The 19,094-nt window shown below is 54.4% G+C and overlaps 2 protein-coding genes across 4 annotated transcripts; one reads left to right on the forward strand and one right to left on the reverse strand.

Moving 5' to 3' along the window:
• The first annotated feature begins 33 nt into the window (after positions 1 to 33).
• On the forward strand, positions 34 to 3,612 carry MRPL49 (mitochondrial ribosomal protein L49). Of its 3 annotated transcripts, none has more exons than XM_069882350.1 (4): positions 34 to 117; positions 656 to 812; positions 1,600 to 1,724; positions 2,845 to 3,612. In XM_069882350.1, exons 1-4 carry the CDS (start codon positions 46 to 48, stop codon positions 2,974 to 2,976), a joined length of 486 nt encoding a protein of 161 aa, XP_069738451.1. In that variant the 5' UTR covers positions 34 to 45; the 3' UTR covers positions 2,977 to 3,612. The 3 variants fall into 3 exon arrangements, with proteins under 3 accessions (XP_069738451.1, XP_069738453.1, XP_069738452.1); XM_069882352.1 differs by having other exon boundaries at positions 1,600 to 1,720; XM_069882351.1 differs by having other exon boundaries at positions 701 to 812.
• LOC138734603 (pre-mRNA-processing factor 39-like) lies at positions 3,597 to 19,052 on the reverse strand. The gene is made up of 14 exons (XM_069882349.1): positions 18,938 to 19,052; positions 17,817 to 18,109; positions 16,694 to 16,819; positions 15,756 to 15,874; positions 15,509 to 15,676; positions 14,820 to 15,009; positions 14,217 to 14,324; positions 13,965 to 14,129; positions 11,861 to 11,987; positions 9,716 to 9,984; positions 7,526 to 7,710; positions 7,335 to 7,409; positions 3,874 to 3,994; positions 3,597 to 3,791 (listed from the first exon to the last, which is right to left on the reverse strand). The coding sequence occupies exons 1-14, from the start codon at positions 19,035 to 19,037 to the stop codon at positions 3,726 to 3,728; spliced, it is 2,112 nt and encodes a 703-aa protein (XP_069738450.1). The 5' UTR covers positions 19,038 to 19,052; the 3' UTR covers positions 3,597 to 3,725.
• Positions 19,053 to 19,094: the final 42 nt, after the last annotated feature.

Below are 19,094 nucleotides of genomic sequence, written 5' to 3' on the forward strand. Positions count from 1 at the left end.
CCCGCGCGAGGCGGGAAGGGGGGAGGAGGAAGAGGAGGAGCCAAGATGGCGGCGATGGCGGCGCTGGGGCGGAGGTGGAGGGAGTTGAGCCGGGCGATGGGGAGCAGAGGGGTGCAGGTAGGGCCCTGGGAGTGTGGGGAGGGGAGGCGGAGGGGCAGAAAGGGGGGGTGGAGGGGGCAGAAAGGGGGAATAAGGGGCAGAAGAGGGGGAATAAGGGGCAGAAGGGGGGGAATAAGGGGCAGAAGGGGGGGCGGAGGGGCAGAAAGGGGGTTGGGGGGCAGAAGGGGGGGTTGAGGGGCAGAAAGTGGGGTTAGAGGAGCAGAAAGAGGGGTGGAAGGGCAGAAAGGGGGGTAGGGGGCAGAAAGGGGGGGTAGGGGGGCAGAAGGGGGGTAGAGGGGCAGGAAGGGGGGGCGGAGGGGCAGAAGGGGGGAATAAGGGGCAGAAGAGGGGAATAAGCGGCAGAAAGGGGGGAATAAGCGGCAGAAAGGGGGGGCGGAGGGGCAGAAAGGGGGGGTAGAAGGGCAGAAAGGGGGGGTTAGGGAGCAGAAGAGGGGGCGGAGGGGGGGAATAAGGGGCAGAAAGGGGGGTAGGGGGCAGAAAGGGGGGGAGGGATCTTATGGGGGGTCACTCTTTGTCCCCCGTCTCCTCCTCGCAGACCCCCCCGGGGGCCCCCCCCGAGCCCCCCTTCACACCCCCCCAGGAATCGAGCGCGGAATTCGCCTTCGTGGAGCGGCTGCTGCCCCCGAGCCGTATTCCTGAGCCCCCCCCGCACCCCAAATACCCCACCCCCTCCGGCTGGAGCCCCCCCGCAGGTCAGCGGGGCAATTAACGGGGTAATTAGTGCGGGCGGGGGGAGGTAATTAGCCCCCTTAGAGAAAGTCCTGTGGGGGAGGGAAGTTATGGGGGGGTATTTAGCCTTGAAGGGGGAATTAATGGGGGCAATTAATTAGGGGAGAGATCTAGGTGAGAGTACTTAGCCTTAGAGATAATTTATAGGGGCAGTTAGAAGGTAATTAGCCCCACAAATAATTAATGGGGGTAATTAGCCCCACAAGGGAACCTATGGAGGAGTATTTACTCTGATGGGGTGGGACTAGGGGGTTATTTTCCCCCAGAGCAGTAATTAATGGGGGTAATTAGGTAATTAACAGGTAATCATTAATCAAAGGGGGTTTAATTACTCCATGGGGGGATTAATTACTCCATGGGGGGATTAATTACTCCAAGGGGGGGTTAATTACTCCAAGGGAGGGGCAACAAGGCAAATATCCCTGGAGAAATCCCAGTGGTTTTTCCTCTCAGCAGGGAAGTTCGTTTACCTTTTTTTTTGGGGGGGGAATTAATAGAGATCATTAGTCTCAGAGTGGGTTAATTTCTTAGTGGAAGAACTAATTATGCTGTAGGGGTACTAATTACCCCAAGATAATTACTATTTACTGGGGGGGGGCAGCAAGGGATGTGTTTATTTCAGGAAGAACCAGGTTTTGACTCCTAATCGAGGCTTTTTTTAACTGCTAAAGGGGGAATTGAGGAGGGGCGGTTAATGAGGGTGTTAATGACTTGTGGGGGGTGGTGTTAATTGTTGGGGCACCCCCCCAGAGGCCCCCCCGGCGCTGCCGTACTTCGTGGGGCGCTCGCGGCACCACAACCTCCCCGTCTACGAGCGCCTGGCCAAGGGCAACCGGCGCCTCACCCAGCTGCGGCGCCTCCAGGGGGACCTGTGGGTACGGGGGATTTGGGGGTGTGGGGCAGGAATTTGGGGTGCAGGGGGGGGTTGGGGTACAAGGAGGGGCTGGGGGTACTGGGGGGGTGGATTTGGGGGGCACCTGATGGAGATGCGGTGCCTGGAGGGGGATCTGTGGGTACAGGGGGGGAATTTGGGGTGCAGGGGGGGTTTTGGGGTACAAGGAAGGGCTGGGGGTACTGGGGGGGGCAGATTTGGGGGGCACCTGATGGAAATGCGGTACCTGGAGGGGGGGAATTTGGGGTGCAGGGGGGAATTTAGGGGTGCGGGGCAGGAATTTGGGGTGCAGGGGGGTTTGGGGTACAAGGAGGGGCTGGGGGTACCGGGGGGGGGGGCAGATTTGGGGGACACCTGGTGGAGATGCGGTGCCTGGAGGGGGATCTGTGGGTACAGGGAAAGGTGGCAACTGGGGTACAGGTGGGAATTTGGGGGTGCAGGGCAGGAATTTGGGGTGCAGGGGGGGTTTTGGGGTACAAGGAGGGGCTGGGGGTACTGGGGGGGGCAGATTTGGGGGGCACCTGGTGGAGATGTGGTGCCTGGAGGGGGGGAATTTGGGGTGCAGGGGAGATTTTGGGGTACAAGGAGGGGCTGGGGGTACTGAGGGGGCAGATTGGGGGGGCATCTGATGGAGATGCAGTGCCTGGAGGAGGATCTGTGGGTACAGGGAAGGGTGAAATTGGGGTACAAGGGGGGAATTTAGGGGTACATGGGGGTTTTGGGGTACAAGGAGGGGCCGGGGGTCAGATTGGGGGGGCACCTGATGGAGATGCGGTGCCTGGAGGGGGGGAATTTGGGGTGCGGGGCAGGAATTTGGGGTGCAGGGGGGAATTTGAAGGGTACAGGGCATGAATTTGGGGTACGGGGGGGAATTCAGGGGTGTGGGGCAGGAATTTGGGGTGCAGGGGGGGTTTTGGGGTACAAGGAGGGGCTGGGGGTACTGGGGGGGGCAGATTTGGGGGGCACCTGATGGCGATGCGGTGCCTGGAGGGGGATCTGTGGGTCTCGGGGGGCAGATTTGGGGGTTCAAGGGGTGGATTTGGGGGTGCAGGGGTTTTGGGGTGCTCAGGACCCCCCTCCTTTTTTCTCCCCCCCTGCCCCAGGCGCTGGAGCGGGACCTGCGAGCAGATTTGGGGGTGCAGGACGTGCAGGTGAACGAGGTGACGGGGTCCCTGCTGCTGCGGGGCCACTGCGGGGCCCAGCTGCGTGCGTGGTTGCTGCAGAAGGGCTTCTAGCACCCCAAAAATGGAGGGGGGCACCCCAAAACGGGGCTGGGGGAGCCCCAGAATTACAGCTCCCCCCCAAAATGGGAGCCGAGCCCCCTCTGAGGTGGAAGATGCACCCCAGAACTGGATGTAAACGCGAGGGAACCCCCAAAATGGATTAAAAAATCCCCTCAGAAGTTGTAGTGAACCCCAAAATGGACTCGAACCCCTCTCAGAAGCAGTGGGGAACCCCCAAAATGGACTCGAACCCCTCTCAGAAGCAGTGGGGAACCCCCAAAATGGACTCGAACCCCTCTCAGAAGCAGTGGGGAACCCCCAAAATGGACTCGAACCCCTCTCAGAAGCAGTAGGGAGCCCCAAAATGGACTCGAACCCCTCTCAGAAGCAGTAGGGAGCCCCAAAATGGACTCGAACCCCTCTCAGAAGCAGTGGGGAACCCCAAAATGGACTCGAATCCCTCTCAGAAGCTGTAGGGAACCCCCAAAACGGACTCAAACCCTTTCTTATGCCCCAGATGCGCCTCAAAACCAAACCTGAACGTGCTTCCCTGAGGAGGGGGAGCCCCAAACCAGCCCCCCCGACCTGTCGTGACCCCCCTCTTCCCTGGAAGAGCCCCCTGAACCCCGATAAACGCTGCGAGCGCTGCCTCCTCGTTTATTTACATCCCCCGCCACGCCGGGGGGGGGGGGGGCCAAAAATGTACAGAGATGGGGTTTTGGGGTGTAAAAAAAAAAAAGGGGGTTCGGGGGGTGCCGGGCTCAGCTCTGCGAGTAGTACTGGTTGTAGTTCCAGGAGCTCTGGTATCCGTAGGCGCCGTAGCCTTGCTGGGAGGGGCAAAAGGGGGGGCTGTGAGGGCGGCCCCGGCCCCCCCAGTGCCTCCCAGTGCCTCCCAGTAACCCCCCTCACCTGGTACCAGTAGCTGTAGGGGCTGGAGGCCACGTCGCCCCCCGAGGACGAGAAGTTGAGGGGGCCCAGGAGCGCGGCCGCCTCGTCCGGGCGCAGGCGCTTGTCGTCGGGCTCGTCGGAGCTGGGGGAGGGAAAAGGGGGAAATTGAGGGGAAACGGGGGATTTCGTGGAGGGAATTCAGCAGGAATAGGGAGAGAAATCGGGGAAATGGGGGGAAAATGAGGAGGGAAACGGGAAAATGGGGAGGAACTGGAGGGAAATGGGGGGGGAAGGGGGAAATGGGGGAGAAATAGGGACGTTGAGAGGGAATTTGGGGTGAAACTGGGGAGAAAGAGGGATGTCGAGAGGGAATTTGGAGTGAAATTGGGGAGAAATAGGGATGTTGAGAGGGAATTTGGGGTGAAATGGGGGAGAAATAGGGATGTTGAGAGGGAATTTGGGGTGAAATGGGGGAGAAACAGACATTGAGAGGGAATTTGGGGTGAAATGTGGATGTTGAGAGGGAATTTGGGGTGAAGTGTGGACGTTGAGAGGGAATTTGGGGTGAAATTGGGGAGAAAGAGGGCTGTTGAGAGGGAATTTGGGGTGAAATGGGGGAGAAATAGGGATGCTGAGAGGGAATTTGGGGTGAAATTGGGGAGAAATAGGGACGTTGAGAGGGAATTTGAGGTCAAATTGGGGAGAAATGTGGATGTTGAAAGGGAATTTGGGGTGAAATTGGGGAGAAATGGATGTTTAGAGGGAATTCGGGGTGAAATTGGGGAGAAATAGGGATGTTGAGAGGGAATTTGGGGTGAAATGGGGGAGAAACAGACATTGAGAGGGAATTTGGGGTGAAATGTGGATGTTGAGAGGGAATTTGGGGTGAAATTGGGGAGAAATAGGGATGTTGAGAGGGAATTTGGGGTGAAATGGGGGAGAAACAGACATTGAGAGGGAATTTGGGGTGAAATGTGGATGTTGAGAGGGAATTTGGGGTGAAGTGTGGACATTGAGAGGGAATTTGGGGTGAAATTGGGGAGAAATAGGGATGTTGAGAGGGAATTCGGTGTGAAATTGGGGAGAAATAGGGATGTTGAGAGGGAATTTGGGGTGAAATGGGGGAGAAATAGACATTGAGAGGGAATTTGGGGTGAAATGTGGATGTTGAGAGGGAATTTGGGGTGAAATTGGGGAGAAATAGGGACGTCGAGAGGGAATTTGGGGTGAAATGGGGGAGAAATAGGGATGTTGAGAGGGAATTTGGGGTGAAATTGGGGAGAAATAGGGACATCGAGAGGGAATTTGGGGTGAAATGTGGATGTTGAGAGGGAATTTGGGGTGAAGTGTGGACATTGAGAGGGAATTTGGGGTGAAATTGGGGAGAAATAGGGATGTTGAGAGGGAATTTGGGGTGAAATGGGGGAGAAATAGGGATGTTGAGAGGGAATTTGGGGTGAAATGTGGATGTTGAGAGGGAATTTGGGGTGAAGTGTGGACATTGAGAGGGAATTTGGGGTGAAATTGGGGAGAAATAGGGATGTTGAGAGGGAATTTGGGGTGAAATGTGGATGTTGAGAGGGAATTTGGGGTGAAGTGTGGACATTGAGAGGGAATTTGGGGTGAAATTGGGGAGAAATAGGGATGTTGAGAGGGAATTTGGGGTGAAATGTGGATGTTGAGAGGGAATTTGGGGTGAAGTGTGGACATTGAGAGGGAATTTGGGGTGAAATTGGGGAGAAATAGGGATGTTGAGAGGGAATTTGGGGTGAAATGTGGATGTTGAGAGGGAATTTGGGGTGAAGTGTGGACATTGAGAGGGAATTTGGGGTGAAATTGGGGAGAAATAGGGATGTTGAGAGGGAATTTGGGGTGAAATGTGGATGTTGAGAGGGAATTTGGGGTGAAGTGTGGACATTGAGAGGGAATTTGGGGTGAAATTGGGGAGAAATAGGGATGCTGAGAGGGAATTTGGGGTGAAATGTGGACGTTGAGAGGGAATCTGGGGTGAAATCGGGGTGAAATGTGGACGTTGAGAGGGAATCTGGGGTGAAATTGGGGAGAAATGGACGTTTAGAGGGAATTTGGGGTGAAATTGGGGAGAAATAGGGATGTCGAGAGGGAATTTGGGGTGAAATTGGGGAGAAATAGGGACGTTGAGAGGGAATTTGAGGTCAAATTGGGGAGAAATGTGGATGTTGAAAGGGAATTTGGGGTGAAATTGGGGAGAAATGGATGTTTAGAGGGAATTTGGGGTGAAATGGGGGAGAAACAGACATTGAGAGGGAATTTGGGGTGAAATGTGGATGTTGAGAGGGAATTTGGGGTGAAGTGTGGACATTGAGAGGGAATTTGGGGTGAAATTGGGGAGAAATAGGGATGTTGAGAGGGAATTTGGGGTGAAATGGGGGAGAAATAGGGATGTTGAGAGGGAATTTGGGGTGAAATGGGGGAGAAATAGACATTGAGAGGGAATTTGGGGTGAAATGTGGATGTTGAGAGGGAATTTGGGGTGAAATTGGGGAGAAATAGGGACGTCGAGAGGGAATTTGGGGTGAAATGGGGGAGAAATAGGGATGTTGAGAGGGAATTTGAGGTCAAATTGGGGAGAAATGTGGACATTGAGAGGGAATTTGGGGTGAAATGGGGGAGAAATGGTAATATTTGTGGAGAAATTGTAACAGAAATGGGAAGTTGGAGGGAATTTGGTGTAAATTGGAGGGAAATGGGGAGATTTTTGGGGAAGGAAGTGGAGGGGGAATATTAAACTCGGGAGAAAATGGGGACCAGTTGGAAAACTGGGGGGAAAAGGGAGATATTGAGGGGGAAAGGGGGGGAAACTGGGATATTTGGGTCATAAAAGCAGAAATTAGGAGATGAAAGAGTAGAAAACAGACCATAAAAGAGGAGGAACTTGGGGATAAAGGGGCAAAATAGGAGGATGAAGGCGAGAAAATTGGGAATAAAGGAGAAAAATTGGGAGATAAAGGGAAGTAAGGGGGAGAAAAGAGAGAAATCCAGGGGATAAAAGGGGAAAATCAGAATAAAGGGGGAAAAACTGGAATAAACTGGATGAAACTGGGGGATAAAGGGGAAAAATTGAGATAAAATGGGCAAAAGAGGGAGGGGAGACGGGGAATTTGGGAGAATTGGGGGCAAAAAGGGGGAAATTGGGGGCAAAAAGTAGGAATTGGGGGGAGAAAGGGGGAACTGAGGGCAGAGAGGGGGGACTTGGGGGCAAAAAGGGGGGAATTGGGGACAGAAAGGGGGGACTTGGGGGCAAAAAGTGAGAATTGAGGGCAGAAAGGGGGGAATTGGGGGCAAAAAGTGAGAATTGAGGGCAGAAAGGGGGGAATTGGGGGCAAAAAGTGAGAATTGAGGGCAGAAAGGGGGGAATTGGGGGCAAAAAGTGAGAATTGAGGGCAGAAGGGGGGGACTTGGGTGCGGAAAGGGGGGAATTTGGGGCAGAAAAGGTCCCTGACCCGTTTTCAGGCGCCCTCTTGCGCGCCGCGTGCTGCTTGAGGATCCGCTGGTGCTCGTCGTAGGCCGTGAGCAGGCTGGGGGGAAGCAGGCAGCGCTCAAGGGGGGGCCCCAGCCCTTTTGGGGACCCCCCCAACCCTTATTTCGAGGTGTTTAACCCCCTCCCCTGCTCCCCCCCGCCCCCCCCAAAAACCTGTGGATGTTGGAGCCGAAATCCTCGAGGAACTCGACGCGGCGCTGGGAGAAGACGAGTTTGGCTTCGTCGGGGAGGGGGCTGCGAAGGGCCCGCTCGAAGCACCGCAGCGTGTTCCCTTCGTTCTGCCGCACGTCGGCGCCGAATTCCATCTCCAGGAGGTTGGCGTGGAGCCGGGCGTTGTCCTGGGCCAAAGGCCGCCTCGCGTCAGGGGATTGCGGGGCCCCCCGAGAGAGGTTAGGGGCTCCTAGAAGGGTTTTGGGGGTCCTCGAAGGGTTTTGGGGAGCTCCCTCAGGACTTGATGGGGTCTCCAAGGGGTTTTGGGGAGTTCCCTTGTGAGGTTATGGGATCCTCAAAGTGTTTTGGGATCCTAGAAGGGTTTCAGGGAGCTCCCTTGTGAGGTTATGGGATCCTAGAAGGGTTTTTGGGGTCCTCAAGAGGTTTTGGGGAGCTCCCTTGTGAGGTTATGGGGTCCTACAAGGGTTTTTGGGATCCTCAAAGGGTTTTGGGGAGCTCCCTTGTGAGGTTATGGGATCCTAGAAGGGTTTTTGAGGTCCTCGAAGGGTTTTGGGGAGCTCCCTCAGGAGTTGATGGGGCCTCCAAGAGGTTTTGGGGAGCTCCCTTGTGAGTTTATGGGATCCTCAAAGTGTTTTGGGATCCTAGAAGGGTTTTGGGGGTCCTCGAAGGGTTTTGGGGAGCTCCCTCAGGACTTGATGGGGTCTCCAAGGGGTTTTGTGGAGCTCCCTTGTGAGGTTATGGGATCCTCAAAGTGTTTTGGGATCCTAGAAGGGTTTTTGGGGAGCTCCCTTGTGAGGTTATGGAATCCTAGAAGGGTTTTTGGGGTCCTCAAGAGGTTTTGGGGAGCTCCCTTGTGAGGTTATGGGGTCCTACAAGGGTTTTTGGGATCCTCAAAGGGTTTTGGGGAGCTCCCTTGTGAGGTTATGGGATCCTAGAAGGGTTTTTGAGGTCCTCGAAGGGTTTTGGGGAGCTCCCTCAGGAGTTGATGGGGCCTCCAAGAGGTTTTGGGGAGCTCCCTTGTGAGTTTATGGGATCCTCAAAGTGTTTTGGGATCCTAGAAGGGTTTTTGGGGTCCTCAAAGGGTTTTGGGGTGCTCCCTTGTGAGGTTATGGGATCCTAGAAGGGTTTTTGGGGTCCTCAAAGGGTTCTGTGGAGCTCCCTTGTGAGGTTACGGGATCCTAGAAGGGTTTTTGGGGTCCTCAAAGGATTTTGGGGAGCTCTGTCGTGAGTTTATGGAATCCTAGAAGGGTTTTTGGGGTCCTTGAAGGGTTTTGGGGAGCTCCCTCAGGAGGTGATGGGGCCTCCAAGGGGTTTTGGGGAGCTCCCTTGTGAGGTTATGGGGTCCTAGAAGGGCTTTTGGGATCTCCCTTGTGAGGTTATGGGATCCTAGAAGGGTTTCTAGGGTCCTCAAGGGGTTTTGGGGAGCTCCTTCATGAGGTTATGGGTTCCCCAGTGGGGTCTGGGGTCCCCAAATACAGCTTGGAGGTCCCCAAAAGAGGTGTGGGTGTTCCTAAATGGGGTCTTGGGTCTCAAAAGTGGCCTGGGGGTCCCCAGAAAGGTTTCAGGGGTCCCCAAATTGGGCTTAGGAGCCCCAAAACCGGTTTTTGAGGACTCAAAAAGGGGTTTGGGGGTCTCTAAAACTGTCTATGGGTCCCTTAAAGGCATCTGAGGTCCCTAAAAAGGGTGTGGGGATCCCTTTAAAGGCATCTGGGGTCCCTAAAAAGGGTGTGGGGGTCCCTTAAAGGCATCTGGGGTCCCTAAAAAAGGTGTAGGAGTCCCTTAAAGGCATCTGGGGTCCCTAAAAAGGGTGTGGGGGTCCCTTAAAGGCATCTGGGGTCCCTAAAAAGGCTGTGGGGGTCCCTTAAAGGCATCTGGGGTCCCTAAAAAGGCTGTGGGGGTCCCTTAAAGGCATCTGGGGTCCCTAAAAAGTCCCTTAAAGGCATCTGGGGTCCCTAAAAATGGTGTAGGAGTCCCTTAAATGCATCTGAGGTCCCTAAAAAGGGCATGGGGGTCCCCAAAAAGGTGTTTGGGGTCCGCACAGCCCAACGCTGACCCCTCCAGCCCCACGTGGGTGCAATTCAGGAGCCGGAACCCCCTTTGCCCTCAAGGCGATCCACCCCTCGGGGGTCCCTTCCCCGTCCCGTGCTCATCAGTGGGATTTTGGGGCCTCACCGGATCCTTCTCGAGGGCTTCCACCAGCACCTTGCGGGCTTTGCCGAGGTTTTTCTGCACCTTGCAGGCTTGCCGGGCCAGTTTGACGGCGTAGAAGGAGGCGAGCGGCAGCCCCTCGTTGGCCCTCATGGCCTCCAAGAGCAAGGCCTCGGCCTCCTCCAGGTTCCCCTGACGCCGCTCGAGGCTCACGCGGCGTAACCGCACCATGGCCAAGCCCGGCATCACCTCCTCGAAGCAGCGGAGGATCCGGCGCGCTTCGTCCAGGTTCCCTGCAGGGAGAGGGGGAAGGGTTGAGGGGTCCTCGGGGTGGTTTGGGGGCCCCTGGGGTGGTTATTAGGGTCCTCAGGGGGGTTATGAGTGTCCCTGGGGTGGTTTGAGGGGCCCTTGAGGTGGTTTGGGGGTCCCTGGGGTCATTAAAAGGGACCTCAGGGGGGTTATGGGTGTCCTCAGGGTGGTTTGGGGGGTCCTCGTGGTGGTTTGGGGGCCCCTGGGGTCATTAAAAGGTTCCTCAGGGGGGGTTACGGGTGTCCTTGGGGTGATTTGAGGGGTCCTTGAGGTGGTTTGGGGGTCCCTGGGGTCATTAAAAGGGACCTCAGGGGGGTTATGGGTGTCCTCAGGGTGGTTTGGGGGGTCCCTGGGTGGTTATTAGAGTCCTCAGGGTGGTTTGAGGGGTCCTTATGGTGATTTGGGGGTCCCTGGGGTCATTAAAAGGGACCTCAGGGGGGTTATGGGTGTCCTTGGGGTGGTTTGGGGGGTCCTTGAGGTGGTTTGGGGGTCCCTGGGGTCATTAAAAGGTTCCTCAGGGGGGTTACGGGTGTCCTTGGGGTGATTTGAGGGGTCCTTGAGGTGGTTTGGGGGTCCCTGGGGTGATTAAAAGGTTCCTCAGGGTGGCTGTGGGGGGTTCCTGGGGTGGTTTGGGGTTCCCAGGGAAGCCTGGAGGGAAAAAAGGCCTCCCCCGCCCCCAAAACCAACACGTTTTGGGGTGAAACGTGGCATCTCAGCCCCCCAAAAGGAGCATTTAGGGGTGAAACGCAGCCCCCGTGCCCCAAAAATGAACATTTGGGCGCAAAATGTGGCACCGCAGCTTAAAAATGGAGCATTTTGAGGTGAAACCTGTAATTTCAGACAAAACAAAGAGCGTTACGAGGGAAAAATGTGCCGTTTCAGCCTTAAAATAAACGTTTTCGGGGCAATCAGTCAAAAAAAGGATCATTCTGGGGTGACGGGTGCTGTCTCAGCCCAAAAAAAAGAGTATTTTGGGGGAAAAATGTGTCAATGTAGGCCAAAAAAATGCATTTTAGGGTGAAATGTGTCATCTCCGCCTAGAAATGGAGCATTTTGAGGTAAAAATGTGTAATTTCAAGCAAAATAAAGAGCGTTATGAGGCGAAATGTGTAATTTCAGGTAAAATAAAGAGCATTATGAGGCAAAATGTGTAATTTCAGTCAAAATAAAGAGCATTATGAGGCAAAATGTGTAATTTCAGGCAAAATAAAGAGCGTTATGAGGCAAAATGTGTAATTTCAGGCAAAATGAAGAGCATTATGAGGCGAAATGCGTAATTTCAGGCAAAATAAAGAGCATTATGAGGCAAAATGTGTAATTTCAGGCAAAATGAAGAGCATTATGAGGCAAAATGTGTAATTTCAGGCAAAATAAAGAGCATTATGAGGCAAAATGTGTAATTTCAGGCAAAATGAAGAGCATTTTGAGGCAAAATGAGTAATTTCAGGCAAAATAAAGAGCATTATGAGGTAAAATGTGTAATTTCAGGCAAAATAAAGAGCATTATGAGGTAAAATGTGTAATTTCAGGCAAAATGAAGAGCATTATGAGGCAAAATGTGTCATTTCAGGTAAAATAAGAAGCATTATGAGGTAAAAATGTGTAATTTCAGGCAAAACAAAGAGTATTATGAGGCAAAATGTGTAATTTCAGGCAAAATAAGGAGCACGATGAGGTAAAAACGTGCCATCGTGACCTAGAAATGACCATTTTGAGGGCGACAGATGCGATTCCAGTTAAACAAAGGCCTATTTGGGGGTGAGAAGCAGCCTCCCCGCTCCAATCCATCCACGTTTTTCCACACGCCGCCCCCTCCACCCCGATTTTGGATTTTTTCCCCCCGCTTGATCCCCTCCTCACCCTGTTTCTCCTCAAAGGCCGCCCAGAGGAGGTGGATGTTGGGTTTGCGAGGGAGGTGGTAGCCGCACGCCCGCTGGAAAACGCTCCGGGCTCCGGTCACCGTGTGGTTTTCCAAGTATTTTGTGTACTAGAAAAGAGGGGAAAAAAAAAAAAGGCAAAAAAAAAAAAAGAGAGGGGGTGATAAGAAGGTCCCCCTTGTCCTGCCCGTTTCGGGGGGACGCGCTGGAGCGGGAGGGGGGCACTCACGTTAAGCCCCCTCGCTTCCGAAACTCCGGCGGGATCTTAAGGGGAGGAGCGGCGGGCGGTAAAAAACAGGAGCGGGATTTCAAAAAACAGGGAAAAGAGAAAAAACTTAAACGCTGGCACGGGGAGGGGGGCAAAAAGCCCCCCCCTCACCTTGGACAGAGAGGATTCGGGGGGCAGGGAGCCCTCGGCCCCCGCGTTCGGGCCCCTCGGAGCAGCTGGAGGGGGCGGCGGGGAGCTTTGGGGGGTAGAAGAGGTTTTTTGGGGGGCAGAAGTCGTTTTTTGGGGATTTGAGGGGAGCAGAAGTGGTTTTTGGGGGGCTAGGATAGTTTTTTAGGGCTTTTCAGAAGGCAGAAGTGTTTTGGGGGGATTATTCGGGGGGGTTAAAGTGGGGTTTTGGGGGTAGAAGTGGGTTTTTCAGGGGTAGAAGTCGTTTTTTAGGGATTGGGGGGAGCACAAGTGGTTTTTGGGGGGCTAGGATAGTTTTTTAGGGCTTTTCGGAAGGTAGAAGTGTTTTGGGGGATTTTTTGGGGGGGTTAAAGTGGGTCTTTGGAGGTAGAAGTGGGTTTTTGGGGGGTAGAAGTGAGTTCTTTGGGATTTGGGGGGAGCAGAAGTGGGTTTTGTGGGGCTAGGATAGTTTTTTAGGGCTTTATGGAAGGTAGAAGCGTTTTGGGGGGATTTTTGGGGGGTTAAAGTGGGGTTTTGGGGGTAAAAGGGGTTTTTTGGGGGGTAGAAGTGAGTTTTTTGGGATTTGGGGGGAGCAGAAGTGGTTTTTGGGGGGCTAGGGTAATTTTTTAGGGCTTTACAAAAGGTAGAAGCATTTTGGGGGGATTTTTTTGGGGGGTTAAAGTGGGTTTTTGGGGGTAGAAGTGGGGTTTTGGGGGGTAGAAGTGAGGTTTTTGGGATTTGGGGGGAGCAGAAGTGTTTTTTTGGGGGCTAGGATAATTTTTTAAGGCTTTATGGAAGGTAGAAGTGTTTTGGGGGAATTTTTTAGGGGGTAGAAGTGGGGTTTTGGGGATTTTCGGGGAGTAGAAGTGGGGTTTTTTGGGGGTAGAAGTTGTTTTTTAGGGATTTCAGAAAAGCAGAAGTTTTTTTGAGGAGCTAGGATAGATTTTTAGGGCTTTTCGGAAGGTAGAAGCGTTAGGGGGGATTTTTTGAGGGGTAGACGTGGGGTTTGAAGATTTTTGGGGGTGGAAGTGGTGTTATTGGGGAGCAGAAGTGGGATTTTGGGGAGGTGAAGTGTTTCTTCTGGGGGTAGAAGTGGATTTTGGGAGGTAGCAATGGGGTTTTGGGGATTTTGGGAGAGTAGAAGCAGGTGTTTTTTAGTTGCATTTGGGTTTTTGAGGGATGGGGGCTTGGAATTGGGTTTTTTTTTTGAATTGGGGTGATTTTCCGGGGATGGGGGGGTCTTTTCTGATCGATTTTGGGGAAATGGGGTGTTTTTTTGGTGGGAAACGGGGATGTTTTTAGGGGATAGTTACATTTTTAGGGAATGGGGATGTTTTTGGAAACTTTTTTTTGGGGAGGGGGTGTTTTTGGGAGAACGCGGTTGTTCTTGTTGGGATAGAAGAGATTTTTTTTGGATATTTTCTTGGGAAATGGGTATTTTTAAGGATTTTTTGGGGAGGAATAAGGTATTTTTTCTGGAACGGAGGTGGTTTTTCTTGAATGAGGATTTTTTTGGGGGGTGGGTCTTTCTGCAATGAGATCTTTTATGGAATGGGTTTTTTTGGGGAAAAGGGGGTTTTCTGCGGGGAAAAGGGCGTTTTCTGCGGGGAAAAGGGGTTTTTTTTTGGGATGGGGGCGATGGGATCCAGCTGCAGGAAAAGGAGGGTGTTTTCCGGCCTAGCAGCGGCCTCACCTTGATCCAGAATTCCTCGTAGAGGGCGCAGGCGATGACGCAGCGCTCGAAGAGGACGATGGTTCGCTCGTGCGAGCCGGCGGCCATCTCGAAATCCAAATAATCGCGCCAATTCCGCAGCTGCGCCCTCTCCAGCGGCTTCACGTGGAAATAGGGACGTTTGATCTGCCGGGAGCAAAGGGAGCGAGGGTGTTATGGGGGGGCTGGTTCCGTTCACCATGCCAGGGGGGGTTCCAATCCCCCGTTCCGTACCCCGTCCTCGAAATTCCAGCGTTTGCTGACTTCGGCCTCGTTTTGAGCGTAGATCTGTTGCCGCATGGAAATCACCAGCTCCCGGATTTTCTCCTGGTCCAAATCCTCCTGGGAATGCAACGGGATGAGGGCGGCAAAGAGGGGGAGAGCCACAAAGATTTCCCTCCCCTCAGGACCTGGGGCCCTTTTAGGATGGGGGGAGTTTTCTTCGGAATAAGCTTTTTTTTTTGGGAATGGGTTTTTTTGGTCAGGAAAGGGTTTAGGATGGCGGTTTTGGGGAGCTGGGGGGCTTGGGATGAGGGTTTTCCTGGGGATTGGGGGTTTTTTTAGGGATGCAGCGCGCGAGTTTGTGTGTGTCTGGGGGATGGTTTTTTTGGGATGCGTTTTCTTTGGAAGCGGCGAGGAGTTTGAGGGCAGGAGGAGGTTTCTGGGATGCGGAGGGGGGTTGAACGCGGGGATGTTCCGGATTGAGGGTTCTTTTTGCGGGAACGAGGGGGTTTGGGGGATGGGGGTGGTTCTGGGGATGGATTTTTGGGGGGGATGGAGGTTTTCAGGGATGGATCCACAAAGATTCCCCCCCGGGAACCCGCTGCGGGTGCCCACCTGAGCGTCGGCTGCTCCCCCTTTCCCCTCCACTCCGGGCGGAAGATCCTCTCCCGGCGGCGCTTCCGTCCCCTCCGGCTCCGGAGGCTTCGGAACGACGGGATCGGCGGCCAGTTTGGATTGGACCCAGACGAGCTCTTCCGGGGATAAAATGTCCTTCGGGGGGTGGTGCAGGACGTGCTCCTTGAACCTGGGGGGAAAAGGAGGATGCGAGGGGGAGCGGACGCCGCGGACGCCGCTCCCGGAACACGGAATTCTGAGGATTCGGGGCGGGAATTCTCCCCAGCACAAAGCAGGAAGCTGCCGGGGGGTTTTCTGGGGGGATATTTCACTGCCACGGGCCTTTTCCATACGGATATTCACCATCCTGGGTATTTTCTGCATCCAGATTTCCCCCCCACAGCTATTTTCCGCAGGGATTTTTGCCCGCAGGATGTTTCACCATCACGGATTCTTCCCACAAGGAATATTTTCCCCGCGAAGGCTATTTTCCATACGAATAGTTTGCCATCCAGGCATTTTCCACACGTAGATTTCACCGCGTTGGCCCTTTTCCACTGCGATATTTTCCCTCCAGGACATTTGACTCCCGCAGCTATCGTTTTCCCAGCAAGTATTTCCCCACCGTGGTGTTTCCCGTACGGAATTTCCTCACCGCGGAGCGTTTTCCGAGCGGGAACGGCACCTACTTCTCCCAGTGGTGGCTGTAGAGCTGGGTGGGCATGGAAAGGACGCGGTCGTAGATCCCGGTGATCCCACGCAGGTTTCCCTGCTCCCGTTCCCACTCCACGTAGAGCTCCCACAGCTTATCGGAGCGGAAATCCATGCCGGCTGCCGCCACCGCTGCCTCGAAGACGCTGGAGGAGAGAGAAAAAAGGGGGATAGAGGCGGAATTCCCCGATTCCGGAGGCGGTCGGTGCCTCGCACGGCACTTACCCGCGGATTTTCTGGATGGATTCAGGAACGTTCATATCCAGGGTGGATTGGAGATAGGAAATGTAGTGGATCCAGAGATCCATGCTGAGCGGGATGGACTGGAGCCCTCGCTCAAAAACCTGCGAGAGGGGGGAAAATCCGGAGTCACCGATCGTTCCGAAGGGACGGGAGACACGGAAATGGCAGGAAACCACTCGAAACGGCTCCGGCGGGGAGGGAAACAAGACAGAAGCAACACGAAGCGGTTTGGGAATCACAGTTTTGGGGTGGGGACTCTGAAACGGAATAGGGAGCTCAAAAAACGACGCAAGGAGCCCCCAAAATGGCACCGAGAGCCCCCAAATGGCCGGGTTTCACCCCAAAAGCAGCGTGGGGACCCCCAAAAACAGCCTCATCGAGGAGGAGAGAATGGGGAGGACCCTCCCAAAATAGCTTGGAGCCAAAAAGAGAGGGGGTCACTGCAGGAATCATACAGGGATCCCCCCCAAAATAGAACTGAGACCCCTAAGAACAGCATGAAGACCCCCAAACCAGCCGTGTTTGCTCATCAAAGAACAAAAAACAAGGAGGAACACCCCAAAAATAGCACAGAGACCCCCAAACCAGCCCGGTCTGTCCACTAAAAGGAAGAAAAGAAGAGAGGGACACCCCAAAAACCCATCATTGCACCCCAAAAAGCAGCAGGGAGACATCAAAACGAGCGTGGGGACCCCCCAAACAGCCCCCTCTGAGCGAAAAGCAAGGATGGGCACCCCCAAACCAGCAGGGGAACCCCAAAACCCAGCACAGGGACCCCAAAACCAACACAGAGAGCCTGAAAATTGTCCTCTATCCATCAAGGAGAGGAGAAAACGGGGGAAAATGCACTGAAAAGACCCCCGGGGAGCCCCAAAAGCGGCATGGGGAGCCCCAAAAGCGGCACGGGGAGCCCCCCTCACCTCCTCGGTCTCGCGGGCGCAGTTGAAGCGCCGCTCCATGTCCGCGTATTTCTTCCAGTAGCCGTAGCAGTAGGGGTAGTGGGCGAAGAAGGCGTCGAAGGCTTTGCGGGCGGCAAAAAGGTGGTTCTGGGGCAAAAAAAGGCGGTTTCGGAACAGTTAATCGAGCAATTTCGCCCCGGGGGGTCGTTTTCCTCTTGGATTTCCACCTCCAGCCCGGATTTTCCCCCCCAAAAATGCAAAATCGCTTGGACTTCCAGCTCTAATCCTCATTTTCCTCTTGGATTTCCACCTCCAATCCCAATTTTCATAATTACACCTAGAAAATTGCCTCCAATGTGAGAAAAGCAGCTCCGGGTGGTGGCAGATTCCACGTGATTTGTGCCAGAGTGAGTTTTAATTAGGGTTTTAACGAAGATTTTAACGAGGCCGGTAGCTTAGGCTGAATTTTAACACAGATTTTTAACGGAGCTAGCGGCTTAAGATGAGTTTTAACGAAGATTTTAATGGGGCTAGTAGCTTAAGCTGAGATTTAACGAAGCCATAACGGCGCTGGGGGCTTGGAGTGATTTTTAATTAAGATTCTAACCTCCTTGCTGATTTAGTCTGAGCTTTAATGAGGTTTAAGACGGCTGAAGGTTCAGAGTGAGTCATAATGAAGATTTTAAGGGGTTTGGAGTGATTTTTAATTAAGATTCTAACCTCGTTGCTGATTTAGTCTGAGTTTTAATGGAAGTTTAAGAGTTAGAGGTTCAGAGTCAGTCATAATGAAGATTTTAAGGAGCTTGGAGTGATTTTTAATTAAGATTCTAACCTCGTCGCTGATTTAGTTTGAGTTTTAATGAAGGTTTAAGAGAGTTAGAGGTTCAGAGCGAGTCATAATGAAGATTTTAAGGGGCTTGGAGCGAGTTTTAATTAATATTTTAAAGGAACCAACAACTCGGACTGGGTTTTAACGATGATTTTAACTTCGCTGCTGACTCAGAATAAGTTTTAATGAAGATTTAAGAGGGCTGGGGTCTCCGAGCGAGCCTTAACGAAGGTTTTAACGGGGCCGGGTGGCAGAGGTGAGCTCGAATTCAGATTTTACCCAGCCCAGCGAGCTTTAACGAAGGTTTTTAATTACCTCTTGCTCGACGTACTGCAGGAGCTCGGTCCAGGCGGTGAAATCGTGGGGGTTGCCGCGCGCCGCGTGCCAGAACCTCTCGAAGTCGGGGGGATAGGCGAGAGGGGGCTCCTCGGGGTGGGGTTCGGGGTCCCGCGGGGGCGGGGGCTCCTCGGGGGGGGCCTCGTCGGGCTCGGGGGGGGCCGGGGGGGCAGCGGCGGCGCCGTTAAAGCTTTGGGGGGCGGGGGGCGGGGGGCTGGCGGCGGCGCTGGGCTCCTCCGTGGCCGGGCTGGGGGCTGGGGGGGGCGGCTCGGCTGGGGGGGGGCGGGGGGGGACAGGAAGGGGCAGCGTTAACTCAGAGGGGGACCCCGAAAGCCCTGGGGTCCCCTCAAAGCCTTAGCATCCCCCCCAAGCCGTAGGGTCCCCCCCAATATCCCATGGGGGCCTCATCCTTGGGTTCTCTCGGGGACACCCAAGAGCCCTAAGGCCCCTCAGGGACGTGTCAAAAGCCCAGAGACCCCCCCCAGCCCCCTCCCCATCTAGCTGCCCCCCAAAATCCCCTCAGGACCCCCTTCTTATCTCACTCTTCCTCCTTGTTTCCCTTTGCCCCCCCCATCCCCTCAGTCACCCCTAAAATCCTCTCCAACCCCCCCCAATACTCTCAGAACCCCCCCAAACCCCTCAGTCACCCCTAAAATCCTCTCCAATCCCCCCCAAACTCTCAGAACCCCCCCAATCCCCTCAGTCACCCCTAAAATCCTCTCCAATCCCCCCCAATACTCTCAGACCCCCCCCAAACCCCCTCTCCCCACTCTGAGCCCCCCCAAGCCCCCTCAGTCACCCCTAAAATCCTCTCCAACCCCCCCAATACTCTCAGAACCCCCCCAAGCCCCCTCAGTCACCCCTAAAATCCTCTCCAAACCCCCCAATACTCTCAGAACCCCCCTCCTCACCTCGAACCCCCTCAAATCCCCTCACAACCCCGCTGCTGCCCCCCCAAATCCCCTCACCCCCCCTCCTCGCCTCCAAAGCCCCCTCCCCACCTCGTGCCCCCCCAAATCCCCTCAGAACATACCCCCCCGCCCCCCCAACCCCTCAATCCCCCTCCGCACTTCACGCCCCCTCCCCACACACACACTCACCGGGGGCTCCACTCCCTCCGTCCCCTCCAGCTTCCAGCGCCCCCTCATCAACCCCAGCGCGGCTCGGGCTGCTCGGAGCGTCCGCTCCCTCAGCCGCCATCGCTGCCTCCTCCTCCTCCCCGCCCCCCCCCAGCTCGGCGCGCGCGCGGCGCGAAGA

This window comes from Phaenicophaeus curvirostris, unplaced genomic scaffold (assembly GCF_032191515.1).
Source record: "Phaenicophaeus curvirostris isolate KB17595 unplaced genomic scaffold, BPBGC_Pcur_1.0 scaffold_122, whole genome shotgun sequence".
In the NCBI taxonomy this organism is placed as follows: domain Eukaryota; kingdom Metazoa; phylum Chordata; class Aves; order Cuculiformes; family Cuculidae; genus Phaenicophaeus; species Phaenicophaeus curvirostris.

Coding starts and splice junctions, on each gene's coding strand:
- MRPL49 (XM_069882350.1), top strand. CDS start 46: ATGGCGGCGATGGCGGCGCTGGGGCGGAGGTGGAGGGAGTTGAGCCGG. Junction 118..655: donor TGGGGAGCAGAGGGGTGCAG/GTAGGGCCCTGG, acceptor TCCTCCTCGCAG/ACCCCCCCGGGGGCCCCCCC. Junction 1,725..2,844: donor GCCTCCAGGGGGACCTGTGG/GTACGGGGGATT, acceptor CCCCTGCCCCAG/GCGCTGGAGCGGGACCTGCG.
- LOC138734603 (XM_069882349.1), bottom strand. CDS start 19,037: ATGGCGGCTGAGGGAGCGGACGCTCCGAGCAGCCCGAGCCGCGCTGGG. Junction 15,677..15,755: donor TCCATCCAGAAAATCCGCGG/GTAAGTGCCGTG, acceptor TCTCTCCTCCAG/CGTCTTCGAGGCAGCGGTGG. Junction 7,410..7,525: donor TTCGGCTCCAACATCCACAG/GTTTTTGGGGGG, acceptor GCTTCCCCCCAG/CCTGCTCACGGCCTACGACG.